The 16,263-nt window shown below is 39.3% G+C and overlaps 1 protein-coding gene across 1 annotated transcript in view; it reads left to right on the top strand.

Annotated features, from left to right (window-relative positions):
* LOC135472556 (scavenger receptor cysteine-rich type 1 protein M130-like) overlaps nt 1-15,802 on the top strand; it is a 34,926-nt gene extending 19,124 nt beyond the window's left edge. The window contains exons 11-18 of the mRNA XM_064752110.1: nt 2,073-2,254; nt 2,485-2,638; nt 5,273-5,451; nt 5,922-6,075; nt 8,003-8,184; nt 10,498-10,611; nt 11,301-11,389; nt 13,528-15,802. Of these exons, the coding sequence (XP_064608180.1) occupies nt 2,073-2,254; nt 2,485-2,638; nt 5,273-5,451; nt 5,922-6,075; nt 8,003-8,184; nt 10,498-10,611; nt 11,301-11,389; nt 13,528-13,803 (1,330 nt within the window). The 3' untranslated portion in view covers nt 13,804-15,802. The remainder of the gene's footprint in view (nt 1-2,072; nt 2,255-2,484; nt 2,639-5,272; nt 5,452-5,921; nt 6,076-8,002; nt 8,185-10,497; nt 10,612-11,300; nt 11,390-13,527) is intronic.
* The last annotated feature ends 461 nt before the right edge of the window (nt 15,803-16,263 follow it).

Below are 16,263 nucleotides of genomic sequence, written 5' to 3'. Positions count from 1 at the left end.
AATTAAATTTTTACATATAAGAAGCTAAGTCGTGTAAATGAGAGGTTCCTGATTTCAGTGCTTTGTCCTAGTGTTAATAATAAACTTTACTCCAACTGGAACAGGCATTTTTAGGAATTCATATATTCTGCACGCACTTGCAGACCAACAAACCTACAAGTATAGGTGGTTTAATCCGGGCGTCAGGTACCTGGTGAATGTAGGTGATTTAATCCTGGCATCAGGCACCTGCGATATGTCAGGGGTTTAATCCGGGCATCAGTAACCGTGTGAATGTGGGCGGTTTTACCCCGGCATCGACACCTGGTGAATGTCGGTGGTCTAGTCTGGGTATCAGGTACCTGGTGAATGTCGGTGGTTTAATAGGGACATCAGGCGCTTGGTGAGTGTCGGGGCGTCAGCGAAAAATTATTGACTACGGCGTTAAACAGAAATCTAAAGAATAAAGGAATAAATTTAATTCAGACACTCCCGTTTGATCCACCAATAAAACTGAGGAAGGCGGTCGGGGGGTGGGGGGTGGGGTGGGGTGGGGTGTTGATTGCTCCGTGGCCACGTAATAAGTACTACGGGCATAACGTTATGAGGCGCCTTTTGTCACTTTCTGATTCACCTACATTATTATATCTATATAACTTTTACCTTCACTTTTTACAAATCGGATGGAATTTGTCGTTTCCATCTTTAAATAAATATAAATCGTGTAGCTAGAAGAAAGTACGTTTAGTATATATCCATAAGTATAAATGCTTTGCAGTTCTTCAAATATATACGCCTACAGGGCCTGTATATGTCGAAGTGGTTAACTCCCTGTATATAAATAGCGCCACATATGTAAATCTTCTAAACAACAATTGCATTTATAAATCTTACAACCACGTGTTTCACTCGATTTGTTTCACTGGTTATTTCTATATAATTTAAAAAGAAAGGCAGCAGTTTATGCAGGCATCGGAGAATCTGCTCTTCACATATCAGACTTATATGCTAATCATATAACACAAAGTGGTGACGAAGGAGAGTTGTCCCGCCTAATCGCGATTGTATAAGTACCCGAACTGGTGCTGGCATTTGATGTGGTTTGACGTTGAGCTGTGAGCCCAGACGGTGACATTTCTGTTACAACGCGAGCAGTAACTTCAGCCAACTTTGATTGGAACTCAGGGTTTTCCATGTAAGCCTGTAGCCTATCTGACCAATTCAGCGTAGATGAAAGTTCCAACTATTTCCTGATATGCATGCGCACGTGCAGTGCCGGTAGTCTACGTCACCGCTTTATGTGATCTGATTAGCATATCATTCTGATTTGTGCAAGACAGATTCCCCGATATATAAATCGAGCCTATGGCTTACTATAGACTCTCCAACATATAAATCGGACAGACTGTGGCTTACGACTTTATGTTGAAGAGGAGCTACTGACAATTTATAAATGCCTGCATAAAACGATGCCTTTGTTTTTAATTATATACAAATGACCAGTGAAATAAATCGAATGAATACGAGCACAATCGGATTTATAAATGCAGCAGTTGCTTAGACGATTTATGCATATGGACTTAACCATTTCCACATATAAATGTCTGTAGAACCGGAACTGGAAGGATTTATACATATTAGTATATTCCAACATGCTCTCTTCTAGCTATACGATTTATATTTGTTTAAAGATGGTAATTCCACCCTATTTGTAAACAGTGACGGTGAAAAAATAAAGATATATAAATAATGTAAGTAAATCAGAAAATGAGATATGCCTTCTCATACAAGGTACCCGTCAAAACTCCTGACAAATATCCCCTATCAACGAGAGCTTTATTCTAGCCACACAGAGTCGTTCAGCTTGTACACCGCATCTTCGCTCGGTGTTATCCATAGTGAAACCCAGAGACCAACTGTTTATCGGTTACTGAGGCTGGCTGCTTCGTGTCGAACTCACGCTAAAGTGGTTAGAAAGCGCACCTTTGGCGCAAATTTATAATCCAAACACCGGAAGCAAACTGAAACCTATTGGTACATTGTTAAAATTGCCTCTTTCAGTCATTTGTTCTTATTTTGTGTCTCTTCCCCAGCCAAGCACCTTTAGTTGAGCCTCACAGAAAGTTTGGATCTGGTTCCTCAAATCAGGTTATTTGGTTGGATGAAGTAGTTTGCCAAGGAACAGAAACGTCGTTACAATCTTGTCGTCACGATCAGGAAGGAGACACGGACTGTCGACACGATGAGGATGTCGGTGTTACTTGTGGAAATCTCGGTCAGTGACGTGAAAGTCCTAACCAGTGGCTGAATAATTAAAAATCATTGAAAGCTATTTGTTTATCGGTGTAACTGTTTGCTTAAAATAAATTGCATGTGCATGTAGCGTTAATCAGGAAAAAGTGTTTTGTCGTATGGATTTATGGTTTTAGTTTCCTTTACCTGCTTAGCTGAAAGAAAAATAACAAAACGAACTGCATACTGTTACGAACTTGTTGGTATTTCCAGATAGCACAGGTCTGCCGGTGCGGCTTGTGGGGGGCACTTCCGTGTACTCTGGACGGCTCGAGGTGTCTGTTAGCGGTCAGTGGGGAACTGTCTGTGACGACAGATTTGACACCAACGCTGCAAAAGTCGTCTGTCGTCAACTAGGACTTCCCTAGTAAGTCTCGCAAATACTATAATGAAAGAGACCACTTACAAATGCAGTGAGCGTTACCGCATAAAAATAGAGGGAGCGTCAGGAATAAAATGTCTCGTAAAATATCGTTACTTATTTTCTTTTCTTAGATTTTTCTCCTCTATTAAATACAACTTAGTCTGTGGTGGAATTGTAAGTTGGGATTTATTGACCATATACATGTACTGTTAGTGATCAGATAAAGTCATATCCTTTATATTCACCTAAGAGGCGAATGTTTAGACCAGTATTTAGGTAATCTTTCACTCATTGGTTATACCAGCTACTGCATTGTATTCCACTGTTGTTTTCCAACACTTAAACTTGTGCTCGGAGTGGGAAAAACTTTTTGTGACGTCAGAGCGCCTAAACTCCTCCTTCACGTTTATCATAAAGCATTTTAAAAAATCATACATTGCGCCCCCCCCCACCCTCCGTGTCTTGCGCAGTGCGTTATTCGCGTCGCGAGGAATAAGTATTTCAAGTTTTCAAGTATACCTGGCGAAGGGCGGTCTTTTTTCCTACATCCATTAAAGTTGACCCCCGTCGTATAAGTGAAATATTTCTGAATACGTCATGAAACAAAAAACACGTCAATAGATACTTGTTCTAGAGCTCGTAGCGGCTCGAGTCTGTAGTACATTGCAATTTCAGTATACTAACCTTGTATATGTTGAATCGGTACGCATCTCTGAATGTACATTACGATGCCTTAATTCTTAAACGTGAAGCGGTGCGCATTTATAACCTTCATAATGTCCCAACAATACAAATTGATTGAGGCTTGAAGTGGTGCATGTACTGTAATACACATTGATAGCGCATTTCGCTCTCAATTTCCCAACAATGCATCTGTTACAGCTGAGTATGGGTGGGCTCTTGTAATACGTAAAGCTTGTGATGTCACTACAATCCATAAGTTTTTGAATTCGTAGCGGTACGTATCTGTAGTACATTATGTTCCCAGTAACCTAAAAGTTCATAAATCAGTAACGGTTCATGTTACAAAATTCACTTTTATTCTAGTACATAACCTTTGTTTTGTCATTGCCGACACTTTTATAACCATTTATGGTTAGTTTTGAACAAAATTATACTGCGCATAAAAACAACGCCATGGCGCGGATGTCATGCCAATGGACTCACACAGAAAAATGAAAGCATAACGACTTCTGGAGTTGAAATTTGCATCAGATATTTTGTCAAATCATTGCTAATCTTTTGCACAATGAAAACATTGTATTTCATCCCACATACACACCGATAATCAGTTCAAAGTTGCGAATACATGTAGATACGTCTGTTACACCTGAATATTAGGTAGATCTACATGTACTTAGCATAGCTTAGAGTTTAATTTAAATTTCACGTCTTTAGTATTGATTGACAGATTCTCTGTTTCAAATTATCCTGGCTGTGTTTATTATACGAAGTCAGGGGAGGAGGGGATACTGGAATCAGTGTCCCCCCCCCCCCCTCTTTTATTTCGGACTTAATAGTGCTTTTCCATGTATTCAGCCTTTGTCTGTGCAACTCTTCCTAAAGGACTGAACCTATTTCCATGAAACTTGGCATACATGGCCCCTGTAAAGTAATCTTGTGCATACTTGTTTCATTACATTATTATTGTTTAATTCGGATAATTAGTGCACAATTACTCCCGTTTAGGTACTTAATGCAGTAATGGACTTTCATGGGGATGCGGTTAATACACACTACAGGACGTCATAAGGTTTTCTTAGTTTTCTTTCTTTTAGTTTTGAAAATGTTGGGGGATGGAAGGGAAATATCGGACATCCGGATTCTAGTTACATATTTATTTATTTTGCCTCACGCGTCGAAAACCAGAATTGATTGGTGTTTTAAGCCAAGAACGAGTCAGAGTTTTATCAGTTTCCTTTCACCATGACGCTGGTCTCCGTCGTATACGTGAAATATTGTGGAGTACAGCGTAAAACCCCAATAAAGTAAATGAATGAATGAATAAATAAATAAATAAATAAATAAATAAATATATAAATAAATAAATAAATAAATATCATGACAATCAAGAGATCAAATACTCAAGTATCGCACCCAAGTACCTTACATAAAATTTATGTAAAGTGTACCTATTATTATAATTTTTTATATTCAAGATAACGCAGTTCAAAATTAGCAACGCAAGATACTCTTACATTACAACAAAATCGAAAGCGCCGGCATGTTATTAAATTTAATCGATCAGAGGCCAGTTATTTTGGTAACCCGAGGACACACCTTTCTCCGCTAACGTTACAAGAAATCTGTTTTGTATTTTAGGCCCAAGAGAGTGAGGCACGAGTGACGCTACATCGTGTTTTGTCTGCTCTACCTTGGCCTCTTGAGAATTCCAGATTGCAATTGATTTTTAGAGTTACGTCAGCAGAAATTGCTGTGGCCGATTAGGCGATTTATCACCTCTCCTCATCAATAACCCTACTTATATTACTTCTTGTCAGTTCTTTTAAGATGTTTAGCTTAGTAGAAAATTAAATTCTCAAGGTAGAATAGGACACAAGTAGCAGAAAACTTAAGTTCATCAGAGTGACTATGAAGATTGACTACAGGGAGACTTACATGCAATGTATTTTTCAGTCAAAGAGCCAGACCAATCACTTCGTCAAGATACTCAGCAGCATCGGGGCCAATCTTTCTGGACGAAATCAGTTGCACTGGCAATGAGGCAAAGATTGAGCAGTGTAGTTACGCTGCTTTGGGTCACACCGACTGCAGTCATAGTGAGGATGTGGCTGTGCAATGCAGCGGACAGTCTAGTAAGCAAAATTCTGATCACTTTAAACAAATTATGCCAGTTTGATAAAAGCTGTCAGTATATTTTATGATTCTTCATTCACTCTCAGTTCCTCACAAACGCCATTTTGGTCGCCGTCGTTTAAGTGAAATATTCTTGAGTGTGAGGTAAAACACCAATCAAATAAATAAATAAATAAAATACAAACGCTAGTGATTCCGTTAAAAATTTGACATTTAGAGGCGATTATTGTTCTCTCCCTCGTCGTTTGCATGTGCGCAAATTTATGTTATTTCACACATTTGTGGTGTTTCACGCATAGACTGCCTGTATTGTTTCACTCACAGACTACATGTGTTGTTTCACGTTTAGATTACGTGTGTTGATTCACGCATACACTGCGTGTCTTGATTCACTCATTGTATGCATGTGTTTCTTCTCACATAAACGTATTACGTGTATTTCACACATCAAATACATGTTTTGTTTCAGACACCAGTGACTACGCAGTGCTACTACAAGGTGGTTCTAGCGGGCGGGAGGGTCGCCTGGAGGTATTTATAAATGGCCAGTGGGGGACTGTCTGTGATGACGGATTTGACAAGGATGCCGCCAAGGTCGTTTGTCGTCAGCTTGGCTATGCACAGTGAGTTTGTAAACAACCGCGAGAAAAACCGTCTGAATAACACAGTGCTCACGCAATCGATATCCTCTCGTATAGTGTGAAACACGTCTTCTGATAAAACCGAACAAGATAAATAGGCTATCCTTTTGGCCTACTTTAGATGGGCTGTTTGAAATGTATATGGCATTGTCATTGAGCTTTGTATTTGAAATTCTCTCCATGACGTCTGGGAAAGTTAATTAGAATTGGTCTAGTTTCAGGGAAATGAGTACTTTTGTCAGGACAAGGAATCTATGCGTCGAAACAGATATTCGTATACCATTCGTCAACCAAAATAGACATTCTGGGTCAATTATCGCGATGCCTATTGCCAAAACGCCGCTTAACACAAAGCACCAAAGAACTAAGAAAGTTTATAAAGTACGACATTAGGACGGAATCATGCATAGAGTAGAATTCAAAAATGTTCAATTATGTTAGAATAACGCAAGGTATGTTCTAGGTTAATAAGTAAAACCAGTATTCAAATAGTGTACTATGTCTTTATATAAGTTGTCGGTAATAATATATGTATCTTAGTAGCGCTTGATTGCAACTGTTCATACATGTATGTGTATGTCAAATTTAACGACCTGATTCAATACGATGAATTTACGGGCCCTAGCCACGGGCTATGCAGTATTGTGCTCAATCACGTAGCAGTGCCAGAGATTCTGGACGCCTTGTCTATATTCTATGCTGAATTAGGCTCAGTGTGGAATAACCTTGATTAACCTACAAGTTTTTGCAGTAGCAATCTGTGGCGTTGATTAAGCACACCGGATCCAACAAAGTAAATGCTATAACGCGAGATATGTACACTCCACATGCAAGATAATTGCTATCCAAGTGTGGATAGCTTACCAAGGTCTTAATTGAATCTGAGGTGGGAAGATCTGTTTGCAAACTGCGGATGGTCATGGGTTTCCCCTGGGCTCTACCCGGTTTCATCCCACCATAACGCTGGCCGCCGTCGCATAAGTAAAATTTTCCTGAGTACTGCATAAAATAACAATCAAATAAATGGATAGATAAAAAAAGTAAATAACAAAGTCCGGAACGCAGGAAGCCGGTTTGGTCTTGTTTGGATACATGTTTAGATAAGGAAAACTCACCCTGTCATCAATGACAAGACCAAACATGTAGTTACCATTTTCTGTAGTTTATTTCTTTAAGTTAGTCGCCTACATTTAGCTGTCTGTAAAATCAGACATCCTCGCTAAAAAATTGCCGATAGTGACGTGTAACAACACAAGCTCTATACATGGATATGTTGAAAGTTCATATACTTGCAAGGAAAATGTCCAACATATTAGTGTGTAGAGCGTGCGTTGTTACTGGCTTAAGGCGACTTTGATAGTGAGTAGGACAGATTTTACAGACAACTGAATATAGGCGACATGTCCTGCTTTTGATGACCGGGCGAGTTTTCCTAATCTTAACATGTATATGTACATGTATTTGTCTACATAGGGATAGACCATAGTATAGTACACAGAAATTCTCAATTCTTTTGTGAATGTAAGAATGCCGTCACACTTTTGTTAAAAGCAGAGCAAGCAAATATTATTAGAAAATTAGCCAAAACGCGTTTCTCCGCGGCCAAGTGGCTAGCGTGCTAGCGCAGTACAGTGACACAGGCGCCTCTACCTACTGTGGTAGATGTAAGTTCAAGTTCAACTCTCACTAGCTTCCTGTTCAGTCGTGCGTGGAAAAGTCTGCTAGCATCTTGCCCATGGTCGTGAGTCTTCCTCAGGCGTGAAATATTCTTGTCGGCGTAAAACACCAATGAAATAAATGAATAAATATCCACAATACACACGCAGAAAAATGCATGTGTTCTGACATGTAAACTCTTACATCCTTTGTGCTGTCAAAAAATTTCTTTTCTTTCTCTCTCTGTGTTTAGCTCCAATGCAAAAGTGGAGTACGTGAAGAGCTATGGCTATATCTCAAGTACCACTCCCATTTTACTTGACGATTTGACCTGTTATGGTGACGAATCAAACTTAGATGAGTGCTCTCACAATGTTGTTGGCCAACACGACTGTAGCCATTCAGAAGATGTGTCTGTGAAGTGTGAGAATGTAGGTAAGTGTTTATATAAACACAATCCTGTCGTGGAAAACGACTGTAGCCTTGCAGAAGATGTGTGTGAAGTGTGATGATGGAGGTGAGTGTTTATATGAACACAATCCTGTCGTGGAAAACGACTGTAGCCGTGCAAAAGATGTGTGTGAAGTGTGATTATGGAGGTGAGTGTTTATATGAACACAATCCTGTCATGGAAGACGACTGTAGCCGTGCAGAAGATGTGTGTGAGGTGTGATGATGGAGGTGAGTGTTTATATAAACACAATCCTGTCGTGGAAGACGACTGTCGCCTTGCAGAAGATGTGTGTGAAGTGTTATGATGGAGGTGAGTGTTTATATGAACACAATCCTGTCGTGGAAGACGGCCGTAGCCTTGCAGAAGATGTGTGTGAAGTGTGATGATGGAGGTGAGTGTTTATATAAACACAATCCTGTCGTGGAAGACGACCGTAGCCTTGCAGAAGATGTGTGTGAAGTGTTATGATGGAGGTGAGTGTTTATATGAACACAATCCTGTCGTGGAAAACGACTGTAGCCGTGCAGAAGATGTGTGTGAAGTGGGATGATGGAGGTGAGTGTTTATATAAACACAATCCTGTCGTGGAAAACGACTGTAGCCTCGCAGAAGATGTGTGTGAAGTGTGATGATGGAGGTGAGTGTTTATATAAACACAATCCTGTCGTGGAAAACGACTGTAGCCGTGCAGAAGATGTGTGTGAAGTGTTATAATGGAGATGAGTGTTTATATGAACACAATCCTGTCGTGGAAAACGACTGTAGCCGTGCAGAAGATGTGTGTGAAGTGTTATAATGGAGGTGAGTGTTTATATAAACACAATCCTGTCGTGGAAAACGACTGTAGCCGTGTAGAAGATGTGTGTGAAGTGTGATGATGGAGGTGAGTGTTTATATAAACACAATCCTGTCGTGGAAGACGACTGTCGCCTTGCAGAAGATGTGTGTGAAGTGTGGTGATGGAGGTGAGTGTTTATATAAACACAATCCTGTCGTGGAAAACGACTGTAGCCGGGGAGAAGATGTGTCTTTTAAGTGCGATGATATAGGTGAGTGTTTATTTGAACATAATCCCGTCGTGGAAGACGAATGTGGCCATGTAAAAAGATGTTTGTGAAGTGTGAGGATGTACGGAAGCGTTTGTATGAAAACGTGTGTAGCCACACAGATGACATGTCTGTGATTGTGTAGTGTTTATATTTATCATTAATCATGACTCATTAACTACAATTCTGTAGAGAATGGAAAATCATGACTACTGTACTGTACAGAAATTGCTAGTGAAGTCTGAGGAAGTTCTTGGCTGTGTTTTAGAGGAATTGTGAGTAATGTGTGATGAGGCAAGTAAATGTGTCCGTGGCGCGCAGAGAAGTTATCGAGATCATGACTGTGTTTTAGAGGAATTGTGAGTAATGTTTGATGAGGCAAGTAAATGTGTCCGTGGCGCGCAGAGAAGTTATCGAGATCATGACTGTGTTTTAGAGGAATTGTGAGTAATGTTTGATGAGGCAAGTAAATGTGTCCGTGGCGCGCAGAGAAGTTATCGAGATCATGACTGTGTTTTAGAGGAATTGTGAGTAATGTGTGATGAGGCAAGTAAATGTGTCCGTGGCGCGCAGAGAAGTTATCGAGATCATGACTGTGTTTTAGAGGAATTGTGAGTACAGAAATTGCTAGTGAAGTCTGAGGAAGTGCTTGGCCGTGTTTTAGAGGAATTGTGAGTAATGTGAGATGAGGCAGGTTAATGTATCCATGGCACGCAGAGAAGATATCGAGATCATGACTGTGTTTTAGAGGAATTGTGAGTAATGTGTGATGAGGCAGTTAAATGTGTCCATGGCACGCAGAGAAGATATGGAGATCATGACTGGGTTTTAGAGGAATTGTGGGTAATGTGTGATGAGGCAGTTAAATGTATCCATGGCACGCAGAGAAGATATCGAGATCATGACTGGGTTTTAGAGGAATTGTGAGTAATGTGTGATGAGGCAGTTAAATGTATCCATGGCACGCAGAGAAGATATCGAGATCATGACTGGGTTTTAGAGGAATTGTGGGTAATGTATGATGATGCAGTTAAATGTATCCATGGCATGCACACAGAGAATATATTGAGATCATGACTGTGTTTTACAGGAATTGTCTATAAAATATTAAAAACATGTTTAAGCTACAACCATCATAAAATGAAGTTCTTAATGTTTCACACATCTCATTATCTTAGGTATGGTAAGTTTTGGTCATTGAAGCTACCTAACCTGATCCCATTGTAGCTATTTATCATTGTGTTTCAGTAAACACAGTTGCAATAGCAGGCGGGATTTTGGGAGGCCTAGCAGCTGTAGTATGCCTAGGACTGATTGTTTGTTACTGCAAGAAGAAGGCACCGCGTGAAGGTCAAACCCGAAGTATGTCTTTAGTTATGTGCACATATTGAACCTTGTATACTGAACCGACGGCAGGATGTTCCATGTATACACTTTATATTTCTATTCATTTGCCATGAAAGCGTGAATAAATAAACCAAATATTCATTTTTATTCAGTTGTTATAATTCGGAAAAATGTATTTTTCTTAAATCTGAGTAGGGATAATCACAGTCATGGCAAATGCGGGTAATGATTAAATTTACGCTGATTAAACTGGTAAAAGTTGAAAATCTTCACGACGTGGGATGGTGTGCTCTAATTCAAGAACTAGCTCTGACTCTGTGTTTTTTAATGTCTAGATAACTGTTGTGATTGAGATGAGACGACCAGGTCCTATAATTAAGTGGCATATGATAGATTCGCAAATATCGTCCGATAGTTTACGCCTATAGTTTGCTACGTATGAATGTTCTTCTATGCGATATCCGAGAAAGATTTTAGTTAAGCAAAAACTTAGATACGATATCAATAACATCACAGTTTCGAGTTCGCTTTGACATGGTTTTCAACAGAGCAGCATCCCGATCATACGTTTGGTTTTCTTAATATTTACTGGTGGTTTCTCTGCTTCTAACAAATACTGAACACTTTCAGTTTCATGTGTCCTAACATTAATGGGTTCGATGATATTGCAGGATAATTTTGTAATTGCTTTTTCTTTTGTCCAGCACGGCCACATGGGCGCAGTGACCGGAGGCATTCTCTGCACTACGTTGTCAACTTGCAATACAACAGTGCCAGCGGTACTTTGTCGACAGTAAGTAGTGAACGAATTTTTAAATGTAAAGAAAATGTTACAATCATAACTCGGCATCCGGAATCACTTAAAACGAAAATTTTATCTTCACCAAATCAAGTGTTGTTGTCATCACCACAGTAAGTACTAGATATTGTCACCAAGAGTAAACGATAACATTCAAAACCAAAGCAGCCATTGATTTTTACTAAATAAAATGTATAAATAACATTGGCCTAAAGGAATTGTTGATATCCTTCACGAAGTCAACATTTAATACCCTTCACCAAGCAACTAGTGATAACTTTGAAAACTTTGACTACTTCCACATTCACCGAAGACATTATTGCTTGTTTAACTGATGGCAGTTACACATTCAAAATTAATATCCCAAACTAAATGCAATTTGTCATACACTTTACCAAAGCAACCACCGATAACATTATTTAAAGACAAATAGCCATAATATTATTTAACAAACCGATTATCAGTATGTCTAACTAAAGGCAACTACTTATACCCTTCACCAAAACTGCTACCTTTAATTAATTCACGCCCTTTACCAAGCCGACTATTGATACTCCTGACTAAAGGTTATTACTATAGTCTATTTCTTTTAGTGAGTCGCTTTTATTCAGCTGTCTGTAAAATCAGTCATACTATCTTCCAAAATTGCCTTTAGTTACAACACAAGTTCTACAACTGGGCAGGCTGGGAATTCATATTCTTGCAAAGTAAATGAAGTTAAAACATTTTTTCTGATCCATAATGTTGATGTCCATAAAGTCGGTTTCGACGGGAAGAACCTATTGCCTCGGGTGACGTCATAATTATTTAAAAAACAGTGGCAAGGTGCATATTGGGCGGAGTTAAATGTTTTAGCGGAGGGCGACACTAGTTATTTATTTATTTTATTTATTTATTTGATTGGTGTTTTACGCCGTACTCAAGAATATTTCACTTATACAACGGCTAGCATTATGGTGGGAGGAAACGGGGCAGAGCCAGGGGAAAACCCACGACCATCCGCAGGTTGCTGGCAGACCTTCCCACATACGGCCGGAGAGGAAGCCAGCTCATGCGGACTTGAACTCACAGCGACCGCATTGGTGAGAGACTCCTGGGTCATTACGCTGCGCTAGCGCGCTAACCAACTGAGCCACGGGGGACCCTAGCGACACTAGTTACCTAGACTGCTATCGACTTAACGGTTAATAACACTGTCATGTTTGATGTTGTTCACACGTTTTAGTATAATATAAACTTAATAAATGAATTTTATTTTATCTTTTACAATACATGATCTCATCACGACACAATGGTACTGCGTGGAGTTCTAACCGCTGGTTGGTGCGGCCATAGTAAAACAAATTACTCTGACTATGACTTCACCCGAGGCAATGAGTCATTAGTGTCGAAACTAAGCTGATGGAGTTTAACATTATTAATTAGAAAAAGTATTTTAATTGTATTTTCCTTGTATTAATGTGGGAGTTCAACATGTCAGTGTGTAGAACTTTGTTACGTGTCAATGACAATTTTGGTAGCAAGTATGACTAATTTTACTGATGGCTGTATATAGGGGATTCGCTAAAACAAATATGCTATAATACCCCTTTCCAAAGCAACTACTGATCACTTAAACTGCATCAATTTTCACAAAGCGACTGACTACTGATACGACTCAGTGTGACATATACTGATACCCGTAACCAAAAGAGTTACTGATACCATAACCTGAAAACTACTGATTCCCTCAGCCATGATTATCCTGACACCCTTGACCAAAACAACCACTGACATCTTTAACCAAGTAGATGTAGCTACGCTTATCGAAAGCAACTACCGATGCTGTGGAGCAAACCAAGTACGGATATCCTTAACCAAAGCTATTACAGAGACTCATAATCTTACCTCCAAGACAGAAGATCGTCGCCATCAAAGAAAACACTGATGTTGTTAAACAAAGAAATTCTTGATGTGTTTAACCACAAACACTGACAGCGGGCGTAAAGGTAAAACACGGATACAGTTCAGACCTTTCACCATCGCATACTTTGATATCAAATGCAAAAGCTTTAATCCAACTAAAGACTCTTCAATCAAGTAATGATACATTCATCAAAATATCTAAAATAATACGTAACGTATGTTTGCAGGGTTCTGTGAGTTCTGGGGGGATGATCGTGCAGCCCTCCTCTCCAGGTATTTTTGCAGGTCCACCTTCATACGATCTGTTGTTTCCTAATGGAAGTTCCGGCCCAGTACCACTTCAGGTTCCTGCCATGCCTAACACACCATCAGCGCCGCAGCAATATCCCGCTCAAGACAACCCAGGGTATACGTCGTCATCTCCACAAGACCCTCCTAGCGGCGGTACCCGTACGCAGAGCGACCCTCCATCTTACAGTGCAGTAATAAATGCTACTACATAACAGCTTAGGCGGCAAGTGGAAACTAGATTTTTATTCAGAGTATAGGATAGGATCTATCCCACTTCGTGTTGTCAGAATTACGGTCATTAGTATATCAAAACATCCCCCGGGCTCTGCCCGGTTTCCACCCACCATAATGCTGGCCGCCGTCGTATAAGTGAAATATTCTTGAGTACGGCGTAAAACACCAATCAAATAAATAAATAAATAAATAAATAAATATATCAAAACATGAGAGTGGTAGTTATTTTTGGGGTTTATCAGGATTCATGCATAAGCTTTGCAGCAGAACGAAAGCACATGTCATCAGTCTTAACATTAAGTTACAGTGGAATCAGCAAGAGCTGGATTTGAGCCTGTCACCTTGCTGGTCTGGTCTGCTGAGTTGATAAGAACATATTAGCGAATGAACGGTGAATGCACCAGAGATCATGTTGTTACGCGTTACGAGTCAAGAAAAGACCAATTATGGCAAATGAATACGTATTGCTCAATTTATTTTTGTACTGCTGGTCTACCGATTTTGTTTAAACATGGGAATATGGGGTGTTTGTCAATTTTTTAAATATTTTGATATAAATATTTATACAACTGTACGATGATATATGTTCGTCACATGACAAGTGATCATTTTGTTGATTTAATTATTTATATGTACCGTAAGTAAATACATGTAATTATTTATACAATGATCAGCTTCTATATGTTTGTGTAGTCTTTACATGGCGTATGATTGTATGTGTTTCGTTTATTTAACATTTTGTTCACGCCAGATTGCTTGAGAGTAAAGGAGAATAATTTATTCACAAGTCTATATGCGAATCAAGATTGATCACGTGATAGAAATGAAAGGTTATATAAAGCCCTGTTATATATGTCAAATGACAGCCAGTCTTATGTTGATGCGATAACGTCACATAAAATGCACGGCAACATAATTTCTGCTAATTTTTAATTTGTCATTGCTTGATGGTGAATGTGCATCAAGGGTAGTTTTACATTTTTCCAGTGGACAATTTACTACAGGATGTATATTGTATGCAGGCTGTGCATTTCTTTGACTTTCTTCGATATAGAAATATTTAACCGATGCCTTTTTTGAAGAATTTAAGACATAACAGGCAAAAGACTGATACCAACCATTTTAGTAATGTAGAGCTATCTGTATTCGCTGCTTCTCTCTGGTATATTGTGCTTCATTAAAAATTTTGAAGTTTTGAAGGTACATTTTGAATTAATTTGCATGTTATATCAATTCATAGGTTTTTGATGGACAAGGCTGTTAGCGCAATCAATACACGGCTTATTTCAGTTTGGAAGTCATTCCGTGCTCTATAATATTCACTTATATACTTTTCATTAACTCATCATTTGTAGTTAATACTGAAACAAATGGGGGCCATTTCAAACTAGTCGAATTCATCCAATAGAACGAACATAGGAAAGAGCTATGTCACAGGCCGCGCATCCGCGCTGCAATTTGTGCAATTCTACAAATTGTACGATATAGCGTTTGTCCTGTTTTCGAATTTGTCGACACGAAAAATTGCACTGTGTGCACGATGCTTTGATATTTAATTGAAGGCTCTTGGTGATATAGTTTCTCACGATTAACTAAACCATCCTATGAATAAACACGCATTATCTATCTACATGTAGCCCAGTGTTGCATAGGTTTAGGGTATCTGTCCATACTGTTGTGTAACGAATGATATTGGCGAGCAGCAACGCCAGTATTGTCGGTGTTAGTTGTGCTATCCTTATTTTTTATAGGATTAATTATCTAACAGAAAACGTATAGGCCTGTCATTCATTTGGCTTTGGTCTTACTCATTTCGAAACAAGAACAGAGCCCAAGTGACTGTTAACTGACAAACGTTTTGATGCATGTGGTCTAAACGTTTTAATGGAGGGTGCATTTTTTTACCTCAGGAACGACAAATTGTGTGCAAAAACTTCATGATCATGCATAATAAAATCACGTTTCTCTTTCTATAGACTTATACTGTGTGGATAAAGTTCGAAGAGTTGATTTTTGTTATTTTGATAAACGAGGAAGCACGATTTGTGCCAATATAACATTTGGAGTATGGAAAGGTAAACTTGCCATTTCCACCGACATTGCTTATAGATATACTATCACTACCTAAATTCCACTACTACTGCTGTTACAGTATAGTGAGCGGGTCGTGACCGAATGGTAAAGGTGTCTTACAGTAGGATTCACGTGGTGCAGTTTCCTTCACGGTCATGGATATATAATATGTACATTCCGCAGCTCTCACTGATGATGGAGCTTGGGTCACGTTAACCAGTCGATGATGGAGCCTTGGTCACGTTAACCAGTCGACGAAGCTTGTATAACCGTTTGCGCATTCTAACGTGCGTCACTTGTCTTTCTCCAATATGGTATTCTTATCTGTAAGTCACAAGTGGGAAAGCTCGTCGGTAATTCCCAAA

This window comes from Liolophura sinensis, chromosome 8 (genome assembly GCF_032854445.1).
Source record: "Liolophura sinensis isolate JHLJ2023 chromosome 8, CUHK_Ljap_v2, whole genome shotgun sequence".
Lineage (NCBI taxonomy): Eukaryota > Metazoa > Mollusca > Polyplacophora > Chitonida > Chitonidae > Liolophura > Liolophura sinensis.
Note: the sequence above shows the minus strand (reverse complement) of the source record. Positions and strands in the feature narration are given on the sequence as shown.